Source organism: Plasmodium gonderi (genome assembly GCF_002157705.1).
Source record: "Plasmodium gonderi DNA, contig: Pgo-contig_18, whole genome shotgun sequence".
In the NCBI taxonomy this organism is placed as follows: domain Eukaryota; phylum Apicomplexa; class Aconoidasida; order Haemosporida; family Plasmodiidae; genus Plasmodium; species Plasmodium gonderi.
This window is the reverse complement of record NW_021628956.1, coordinates 39,052-51,776: the sequence shown is the minus strand read 5'-3', so window position 1 is coordinate 51,776 and position 12,725 is coordinate 39,052. Positions and strand designations below refer to the sequence as shown.

The following is a 12,725-nucleotide window of genomic DNA, read 5'->3' as shown; positions in this document are numbered from 1 at the left end:
AAAATAGAAATTCGAATAAAAGTATTAAATACATGCAGCATCAGAAATCTAGTATAAAATAATATGTTGTAATATGTACACTACCACATGCTAATAAAATATATATGTAATGAGATTTCATATATTAATGTCCTAAGTGTTCGTGAATATGATATACATACTATTTAAACATATTAGTAGAAATATATGATAAGTTATTATGCCACCCTAATTATTTACATCTGAATTTAACAGTGGCAATTACCTCTTTTAATAAAATTATATAAAAATATAGTATCATATATATGCCTAATTTATAACAAATATACTAAATATTTATACGAATTTGTAATTTTTCTATGGATCTGTATATTACATAGTATATTTTGATTAGCATTGAATGTATAGTTTTATAAATATAAAACCTTTTTTTCCATGCAATATATCAAATTCTAAAATTAAATAAGCTTGAATTTTATATATAGTATATTGATTCATTATTTTTATATATAGATAATACTACATTTATTATACGTTGGATATATAATATTATGTATATTCTTATGTTTTATTGGTAATTTTATAATTCTTTTTGTTTAATTATATTATATGTATTACATCATTTTTATAAAAATATAATAATAAAAATATTTTTTATATAATCTGCTTAGAAGTTTTTACATTTTTTCAAACAATATTTTATTTAAATTATATATTTAATGTCAAAATTATGCTGCATTATATAATATATTACATCTCCTATTGGTTCCATTACTGTTGTTTATTTCATATAGTTGCAATATATTTTTTTCCTCATATAAAGAATTCCACTTAATCTTTTTCCCTACTGTTCCATGAAACAAGGATGAACCATATCTGGTAAACTAGTTTTTATTAAAAGTATTTTTTACTGAAAATATAATTTTTTTTCGATAATTTTTTTTTACTTACTTTATATATAATGTGCATATAGTGACATAAAAATATGTACAATATCATTGTTAACCCTATACAGAATAAATAATATAAATGATATTACAAATGTTACTACAAATGAAATTAACATTGAATTTGTTTTACTAGATTTGTGAGAGATTATCATTTCTGGTATAGTAATTTCACAATCTTCAATTAATTCCAGATTAATAAGTTCATTCCTAATTTTTTTTAATATGTTACAAAAATCAGCATCTGCACTAGATTCACATTCGACCTTGCGTCGATTATATATATTAGCACATTGTTCAGCACAATTACACTTTTTTCCGTTACATAAATCAAGATGGAAATGTTTTATATCATTAATGTTTGTGTACATGTCATGTAAGTCTTTCAGTTTTTCCAATTTATCTTCTTTTAAAGATTCGCTATAATTTTTACACATACTATTGTTGTAATCATTACCTAAATTTAGCAATTTTTCATAAGCGTGTATGATAATGTCTCTTTCATTTTTATCTTTAAGTTCATAGTATAGCCAATAATACAAATATTTACAACGGGCTTCTATATATGTTATATTAGGATTGTCCTTATTATGAAATAGATATGACATCCATTTGTAGCATATTTTCTTTGGTTCGAGATTATGAATCTTTAATTCCTTATGGTGAAAGTTTTCACAAATCTCTGGTATGTGTTTTTCATTATAATCTATGGATTCTATTACTCCTGCTTCTTCTCCGTCTAAATATACTTCTAAATCTTTTACTTGATCTGGTAGTAGTATTGCTCCATTGTTTTCTTCTTCTTCTTTATCTTCTTCTTCATTTTGTTCAATTTCATCTATTTTTACTTCATCCATAAGCTTTTTCCATTGAAGAAACAAATATACATAACTATACTGAATTAAAAAAAAAAAAATTCAGTGACAAAAATTATATTATGATTAATAAACATTTACAATATATATAAAAAATTATTATACAAGACATTTCGCCGCGATGTATATTATAATAATTCAAATTAACGAATTCTGTTTCCATGTGAGATAAGGCTACATTTTTTTGCTGTAAAAAAAATAAAATATTTAATCCTGTGTTTAAAGAGAAAATACATTTTTAAAGAAAAGTAGACATATTTTATGAAGAATCATTATGTTTCTCTTTTTATAATTGTATAATTGAACTAAATATATCATCCACTAGTTTGTTTATCCATTTTTATAGAGCTTAAAATGTCACAGCAATATTTTTTGGCAGATCATAATATATCTTATAAAATTATATAAACATAAGTTAAAGAACAGTAAATATATTATTTGGAAAATATTATACAATTTCCATAAATATAATATCAAATATATTTTTCAATATTAAAATTTTGTAATTTCACTAATATATCATTAATAAGACATAGTTATATATAATGTCTTACTAAATTGAATTTATATGTATAATTCACTTTTTTTATCTCTTTATTTAGTTTTTATAGTACTATATATATGTTAACAAAAGAAATATAAATCACTAAATTATAGAATATTTAGAGGATGAGAAATCTTTTGTTCCGTTTTTGTAATATAAATATAAACAATACGTCTTCATTAAAAAAAATTATAGTAATATTCTGGATTATAGTTCAATCTGATACATTGTAGCTAATTAGAGTTTAATATTTTATAAATTTTACTATTATGATACAATGTGTCTTAATATTGCATATATGCTTATACATTATAATGCTATTGCACTTATTATGGAATGATAAATTTTGGGAAAAATATTTGTTTCCAAAAAAATTGAAAGGTTATTATTTCCATAAAGATATAAATTTTATAAAGAAACTATTATTATTCCTTAAAAATATATGCTCATGATTTTTTTACTTATATTACTAGTGTATTATGATTTAATGTCCTAAATAAAACAAGTGTTTAATACAATAATAAATTCATATGTCATTAATCATAAATTTTATGGAACTATATGTTTATTTACTTTTTCCATTTGTTTTAGTGCAATAAAAAAATAATATTTTATTACTTCTTTTATATATTTTTATTGTTTCTATTTTTGGAAAAATATATGAATTCAAATTACATTTCCTCTATATAACAAATTAAAAAATTAAAATATGTGAAGTGAATTAAGCTCTACAACAAGCACTTCATTTTTCTAAAAAAAAAAAAAAAATGGCATAAAGTTTTGTGTTGTTATTTTCACGATATGTATAAAGCTTACTGTTTTCATATTTTCTATTTTGCATGAATTATTGACAGAAAAAAAACTTCACAAACTGCGTATTATGTACTATATACATCAAATGGAAGTTCACACTAATGATTTTATTAAAAAGTATTAAAATTATATGAATATATCATTTTTTATATAATTATTTAAAAATTATTATATTATAAGAATAATCAATAAATATTTTCTCAGATAAATTATAAATATCTGATTTAGCAATAATATAATTTGTGTACTCGGTTCAAATTACAGTATAGGGGAATAGATCTAGTATTTAATGTTATGAGTTTGCGGATTAATATATAGAATTTCGTGTTCACGTTTTCAGCTTTATAATATAATTCTTATGTTATATTCCTTACATTTTTGCGTCTTGAATTAGTGCTTAGTATTTTAGGTATATATTATTATGTTCTGTATACAGTATATATAATGATTTCATTAATTGTATAAAATAATTTAGAATTTTATATGTTAAAATTCACAGCATTTAATATATATTTACGAGAAAATATATTCGGAACATGTAGATGATTATTATTTGCATGACAATTGTATATTTCATTAAAAAATATATAGCATGACTACATTATTTATGCATGTGATTAATAATTATTTGCAGGAATAATTAGTTATATTATTGATAACAAATGAAACATTGACTCATTTGGAGTAGTTTTGTAAATATATTATTGATAATTTATTTTTTCATTGTCCTGATTATTTTTTTGTAGACATAGGTGCTATATTTGTTACACTTTATTGTCTTCATGACTTTTATTATGATTATTAAAATTTTTTTATCATTTTCTTTATAATCAATGTATTATTAATATATGATGAAGAATATAGATCACATAAATATTATTTATATATTGAATAATTTTATTTTATAATGATTTATTGAATATAGAAATCTTTCGCTTGCATTCTATATTAATTTTAGATTTATATCTTGAGTGTAATAAAGATTTTTTTATATAAAAATCTACCTTTACATGTATATTAATTGGGTATTCCCCTAATGCTTTAGATTTTTCATTTTTATTTAAAATATAATTAGTAATTATATATACACTATGTTGCGTCTGTGTATTTTTTTTTTTTTTTTTTTAGGCCTAAAATTTTTACACCAGCAATTTAAATTAGATACTTTCAGAAACATAATAATCATATATTTCTTGGGTTAATACTGAATATATTCTAAGTTATACTGTAAACCCAAATGCTTTTCCACATCCATTATATTTTTCATAGAATTCATTTTTTTCTATAGTTATTTCAATTATATTTCAATCATAATACCCGTTATTGTTACGGAATATAGATATTATCTTTTTTAGAGATATTCTTTATTATTCTCTATTTATATAAAGAATCTGTTATACATAATTTTTCAAAGTATTTTGCTGAGTCTCCCTTTATTTTTTTTTATGTATTTCAACACACCTTTCTAAAGTTCATGGCATGTATTACCTAGAAAATTTTAAATATTATGTTCAAATTCATCTAAATCATTTAAATATGTGATATCACATATATAACATAAAATATTAGTTACTAGGAACGACACTAATAGTAGTAATTGTAAATATATTGTTTTTTTTGTTATACTTAGATTTCCTTTTTTTTGTTTTAAAAAAATAATAAAAAAATATTTGTTTTTTTATATGACTATAGAGAGATTTTGAAACCGCAATTTAATATACATTGTGTCATAATATTATATTAAAAAATTAGGGAAAGTATAAATAATTTAACTCATAAAGATATGTATCACTCTGTTTAACATATCATTAGGGTGTTTTAAAAGCATATACATTAATTTGTTTACATAATAATACTTTCATTTATAAATATTTTTAAGAATAACTTTGAAAATGTTATATTTACAGATATAATTTTAAGTGATTCGTAATATTTCTATGCTTTAAATTAACACAAGCGCAGATATATCGAAATATAAGACTTATAAATTATATGATAGTAAAATAAACATAATAATACAAGGTTTATATATAATACATAAAAAAAAAACAAATAAAACAATGAATCAAGGAAGATAATATTTAAGTCATACTAACAAATGATATCAGACTTGTTCTACAAATGGCTATTTATATGAATGTCTATGTCTGCCTTTTATTACAATAGTAGTTCAAGGCTTACATTTAATATTATATAAATTATTCATTATAATAATTTTATATCTCGGTTATAGTAAAATGATTTTCTTATAAAAAATGTTATTAATAAAAAGAAATCCATTCATATTTTGATGTCAAATAAAAATTTTGAGAATTTATACATTTATTTTATTATTAGGATGGTGACGTATTTTTAATTTTATGATTCTATATATGAGGACATTGGTTGTAAAGTATATAGATTGAAGGAACTTGTATTATATGTTTGCTAATATTACTTAAAAATAAATTAACCCTTTATTATATAGAAGAAACTACAATAGTTATAGCTTGTAAAATAGTTATCTATTAACTTGTTATTCCATATACAAATTTCTATAACATAAGATAATATATTTTTATAATACGAATAAATAAAACATATTTACATATATATATGTAATTCTGTTATTCATTAGAACAACATATTATTTTTTCATATATTTTTATTTGTATGTTTCTTCATGATACAACCTCAGATTAAAAGTTATTTCATTACATTTTCATTAATTGCTGGTAAGTACTAATATTACTTATTCATAAAAATTTAAAATGATTAAATAAAATAGAATATTTTATTGTTAGAAAATACATTAGATCTTGAAGTTCAGTATTTATATTTGTAAAATTATATGTTTTTTCTATCCATCCATTTTATTAACCTTTGTTCGGTTGTATTGTTAATGGCTTTATTTCTTTTCTTCTTATCTTCTATATTTTGAACTGGAATTCTTTATATATAATTATTCTCAAAAACGAGAGTTATTATTTTACTTTTAACAGGTTAACTGTGTAGTGGAAAAAGACCCTTTCCTGAAACATTTATCTTTAATATTTGTTTCATTAATTACACTATATTAATAATTATTCACTATTTTAGTTTTCACAAGAACATTAATTATTTAGAGAAACGTATGTATTTTCTTTTTGTTTTATTTATTTTATATATTATATTTAAGTCATTCTGTAATTTCTCATAATGCTAAAAATCATTCTTCAATTTTTTAAGTACCTTTATAGAAATATTCTATACTATGATTATTATAACTGTATTTACAGACATTTTATGATGTTATGATCTTTTTGCACAATATTTAAATTCTTAATGTTTTAGCATTTAGTTTACTTTAGAAGGAACAATTAATCATTTTTAATGAAATATGTACTTATTTAAAATAAAGTGTTCCATTTGCAAGTAAGCTAATTTATTTCTCTATATGACGAGACACGGTGATAATTCATACTCTTGGAATGCGATAAAAATTTAATGTTCCTGTCTAAAAATACTTTTACATAATTCACAGTACAAAAAATAAATATTATGAAATGCGTTATACTTTTTCAAAACATTTTAATTAATATAACATAAATTTCCAGAAAATTTTGGAAAATATACCTTTTTCCATACAAAATTTAATATCATGAAATTATTTTAAAGTGTTACATGAACGTTATATTAATGAAATATCAAAATTCTGTAAAATGTGCATTAACATTTTTATTCACCAAAATTATAATGAATTTATAATTATTTTTTCATTGTTATAATAGTTATTCCTATTATTGATATGTCATTGTTGCCTTATAAAGAAAGAACAGACAAGGTCTTGGCAACATTGTTACAACAAAAAATAAAAGAATACAGAGGTATATGTATCTTAAGGAATGTTTCAATAACACAATATACTTGCAGCGTGAGGAAATTATTTTATGTTTTATATTATTTATACAAAGACCACAGTTGAAATGAAATAGCATCTTAACTCATTTACAAACACTTGTGTAATGAGAAAAACATTACATTCCTCCTAAGCATTCATTACGCTAACCATTTATTTCGAAAAAAACTTGTGGTATAGTGCTTAATTATACATTAATGAATATAGGACAATTGAAATGATCCTTGATTGTTATGTTTTAATGTTTAACAAACATAACAATTGTACATTTTCGATTTCAACGGGATATTAATAAAAGGTGTCAAAGATTTTTTTATATTTTTAAAAAAAAATATATATTTATTTATTTATTTCATGGTCATTTAAGAAACCCCTCCAAAAAAAGGGGGATATTTGTAAAATGTGTTTTTAATGATATGCTGTATAAATCATTCAAATTAAGTGCAAAATATATAAGATTTTTTTTGTGTTATTTTTGTTTTCGAATTAAATTTATTTTCCCTAAAACAAAAATACTTCCTAATAATTTTTTTTTGTTATTTAAACAAGCAAAATTTTATTATTATTTTTTTTTTTTTATAAATGGTTGTTCACAAATATTTAATTTAAGTGCATAAAAAAATATTAACCCTTAAGAGTTTATTACTACATTTTAAAAAAATAAATTCCAGTAAATAATGTTTTTTTTTTCTAGTGTTATAAATCTTGAGAATAGAAGAACTATGCTTCATTTTAAAATGAAAAAGACTTCAATAATGCAGAAATAGAGTAAATAATATTTTGTGGAAGACTATTCTTATTATACAGAAGATAAAAGTAAAATACAACACATTATCTATTTATGCCACATTTGTTTGTTCTGTTGGTATTATAAATTTTTTATACGTCAATTTATAAAAGTGTGTGTTTAATCAATTGACCTTAATAACCTGCAAAATAATAGTATATAATAATAAAAAGAAGCACTCCTTTTTTAATGATGAATCAAGGTATCATTTATTTCTTTAAAATGGGCTTATTATGGTTATAATATGATTTTATTATAGATGATATTATTTAGTAAAATAGGGAAACCCTTTTATTTATATTGTTTAAGTGCGTAGTAGAAAGATTAATTACAATTTATATATTTGATATAAGTAATTCTATTTTAATTTATGTAATATTACAGAATCAGGGTATTGCATAGAATGAAAAAAAGTAGCAATGTTATATTATAATCAGGTTGTTTTTCGTTTTTATTGTATTTAAAATGAAGACATAATCTTGCACATTAAAACGATGTGTAACCATGTAAATCACCTTATTTTTTCGCATATTTTTAACTATGTATAACCGTATTATATATTTGAGATTCATTTTCATTTGTATATCACATAACATGATTCTGCAAAAATGTGGATATAATTTTTGCATTCTTTTTCTTTATATGGGGTATTATGCAATTATACTTAGAAGAGAAAATAATACTATTCTTAGGAATTCCATATATTTTTACATGAATAAATTTTATTACAACTAAATCTATTAATAATTATAGAACAATTTTGAGATTTTAGTATTTTTATATCAGATAAGATATAATGAATACATGAATATAATCATACTTTATTTCTTTAATATATATATTTATTAACATTTTTATTAATTTTTTTTGTATAGTCTGACATACACTTACTATTTATTTTACATTATCTGAATTATTTAACATTGCATTTTTATATGTGTAATAAATTGTGTTCAATAAATTAATTTATTGAACTATTATATTTCTTATATGATTTAGATTTATATATTAATTAAAATTAACTATGTGTTTCTTTATATTTTTCTTTCTTTTAAGTTGTTCTATTAGTTTTTTTTAATATATATTATAGAACAAGATGTTACATTACTAACCATTTTGCATATTTGTGCTCAATTATGTTCAAAATGGATTTTAAGTACAACATAAATATTGTGTTATTTCGAAAGAGTCCGTTTCAAGTCATGTCCAAATGTAACATATATAATAAGAAAACGATTTAGATATACACAAGAATTATATAAGTTACTCACAATACGTACATAATAATTTACTATTGAATTTACTTGTATAGTTCTCATTTTTCATATGATATAGTTTCTATTCATCACCATAAACAAATTAAAATAGAAAAACTTTACATAAATAAGAAAATTTTTCCCTATGAATTGATTATTTTTGTAAATGAAAATATAGATAACAGAAGAAGTGTATGTACAGAGTATGAATTAACATGAAAATGCCTCGCTAATGTAGAATAGATTTCTAATTAATGGGATATATAATTATAAATAGGGAAAAAAGGTATTATTTATTATTCAATATTGTTATACAAGCATGAAATACAAGAAACATGTATTTATTTTTAAAATATTATCTTTAGTTGCTGTATTTACATTTTTATAATGTTTTAGATATTTTCCATTCCTTTATAAAATATATTATTAATATTGTTATATTATTGCTATAGTTGCACTTGAATTACAAAGTTATACAAAACAATATTCATTTGTCTATATATCTACACATAATATAATTTACTACAAAACAATAACACTTCAGATGATTCTTACTCTTATTATAGACAATGATTCTTTCTGTGATTTCATTATAATATATAATGGATAGAGGTCAATTTTCTTATGTATTGTATAATTTATAAATCATAAATGATAATAATTGATTCGAAACTAAATAGATAACCATATATCTATGTTTTTAATTAAGATCATGTAATTTATAAGTAACATAATCTTAATGCAAGAACTGAATTAAAGCAAAATTGTCAGACAAAAATTAAGAATAAACTTAAAATATATTTATTATTACATTTAAAAATTGTCTTTTTTCATTATTATTTTTTTTATATATAATAACTATATAAATCCAAATGTAAGTATTATTTCATATAGAATATTCTTACTATTAAAATAATATCTACATAATTTTTATATAAGAACATTAAAGGTACTGTATATTATAAATAAAAAATTGTAGGAATTTCTTTCATATATATAAATAGAAAAATTAAATATTTATATAACATAATGCCATTGTATAAGTAAAAAAAATGTAAGAAATGATCATACATAGAACCCTAAGAAAAAAAATGCAATAATAAGACAGGAACAGTATATATCCTAAATAATAAAAAATAAATATTTACATTATAACTCATTGAAAATCTCAAAAAAATTATTAATTCAGGATACTCTAAAGAAAATACAGTTTAAAATTAAATTAGAATAAACACAATTTTATACACCAAATGTGTTAAATAATACAAAATGCACTATCTATTCATATGTATTTAACCTTTTGAAAATATGTGACAAATGATTACATACAATTTCTTATATTTTATTATTATTATTTTTTTTTTTAAAAGAAAAGAGTAATATTCTATGTAATAGTTATAAAATTATTATAATTCTCTAGTATAGCACTTTTTTAAAAATGCTTTTGTTATAAAATATTTATATAAATTTTAAATCTGAATTTCCAACCATTTTATTTGGTTTATAAGTGGAATAATTTTATACATATTTTTAATCATAAATAGATCAATTGTCGAAATATATATGTACACTATTTAATATGTATTAAAATATAATGAAGTATTCAGGTCACTTAGAATCATAAATTTTAATGATTATAGGAAATACCATCTATTATGAATATTATACACGCATTTATCAAAAATAGTAAAAAAAATATTTTCGTATGAATATAATATTATACACACATTAAATGATTTTTTATTAATTTTTAAAAAGACAATTATCTAATTTATCTGGATCTAGTATGTATATATAATTCAATAGTGATATAATCGTTGCTGATTCTAATGGTAATAGGTGCTAAATAATTAATGAAAAAGACAAGACTTTTTGCAATAAATCAGTGGAAATTGTAATAAATTTTCCTAACAAAAAAGAATATCTAATATGAACACAACATTTCTTCCATTCCTAACAGTGCTTCTATGATAAGATAAGTAATATGTTTATATATAATGAGAATGACATGATTAATGTAAGAGAAACTTTAATCTATTGGTGTACTATTTTAAAATAATTTAGAAAAATTAGATAAGCCATATGTATGTTATAATGATGAAAATCTGGATTCTTGGAAGAAAGAAATTGAATATCATAATCAATTCCCAAATTATAGTAGTTCACAATATATCGAATAGTATATAGAAAAATGGCAAATGTAGAATTATTATATTACATATGTTTATAACTGTTATAATATGAATTATGAATGAAGTAAAGATTCTTGTATTGGGGCACGTTGTAACATAACTCTGAATTATTTACTAAATGTGCAGATGGTCTTAAGCCTAGTAATCCTTTAAATAAAATATAATTAAAAATTCAAAATTTTGAAATATCAGGCAATCCAATTCAAAATCAAACACATCAAATGAATCAAAACCTCAATAATTCTAGTTTAGAATATAATGTTTTATGTGCATTTGACAAAATACAAAAGCACTAGAATCAGAAAATTTTGAAAAATGGTAAAAAAAAAAGGATATTTTATCATGTAGAGGATCATTAAAATTATGTGTGGATTTATTAAAAATATATAATGAAATTCACACACAATTTAAAGAAGATTCAGCAATATACAAATTAAAGGACACTGTATAAATAGCTAATAATACATGGTTCTCTATCTTTGCTGTAACCACAGACATATTAATTGACAGACATTCAAGCTTGTTTACTATTCGGAAAGTTAATATTTCATTTTTGAGTCTATAATTTTTTCACGCGTGTTTTATTTATAAAAGAAATATGAAGAAGAGTTACTTTTGTCATTTTTTTTTTTTTTAGTATATAATTATTTATTAAGTATGATTCGTGTTTTATATTTTAGTTATTGGTATATTAGACTACTACTATTAAATCATGAAAACAAAGAAAGAAACACAGAATAAAAATTAAGCATAATATATATAATGATAATATGTATCTTTTATCAGTGAAAAGTTAAAATGTATTCAAACAAATTCTCCAAGTATTGGCTTAGATTTAATACACATTGTCTTATTTGTTCCTTCATGATAATTTTTTTCATAATATAAATGTTAAAAAATTGTGATACATATGACACTTATAATTATGGTTAAGTTAATAATTATTAATTTTAATGACGAAATAATGAAGAATAATAAGATATATATCTAATGGACACACAAAATATCGGTATAAGAAGCATGATATTTGAAGTCCAATATATATGAAATATAGGCAATTACGTTATAAAACATAATGATTAAATGATATAAAAAAGAAATAATTGAAGAAAAAAGTGCAATAAGTGTTGCATATTTTATGTTTTATAAATATATATTTAATTTCAAAGTTATAATACAATTGTGTATACAATTTAAAGTAGTTTACTGGTAAAGCGTGTTAAATTAAGTATTTATATATATGTTAGCAAGCATTAAATAATACATGTAAGTCTAACATATATTAGAAATTACATTATTGCATCGTACACCAATTATATGTAATAAATTTGAAAAAAATCTGGATTTAAAAAATAAAGACAAAAAAATTTATTACATAAGAAAAATGATTTCCAATGAGATTATTATCAAAAATTATAAATTTGAAAGTGTTTCAGATATAAATTTATGTGGGAA

The 12,725-nt window shown here is 20.6% G+C and overlaps 1 protein-coding gene across 1 annotated transcript; it reads right to left on the bottom strand.

Moving 5' to 3' along the window:
* Nucleotides 1–707: 707 nt before the first annotated feature.
* Nucleotides 708–2,074, bottom strand: PGO_000180 (variable surface protein; the record flags this gene model as incomplete). Its single annotated transcript, XM_028690723.1, has 3 exons — nucleotides 708–863; nucleotides 971–1,822; nucleotides 2,036–2,074. 3 exons carry the CDS (start codon nucleotides 2,072–2,074, stop codon nucleotides 708–710), a joined length of 1,047 nt encoding a protein of 348 aa, XP_028546524.1.
* Nucleotides 2,075–12,725: the final 10,651 nt, after the last annotated feature.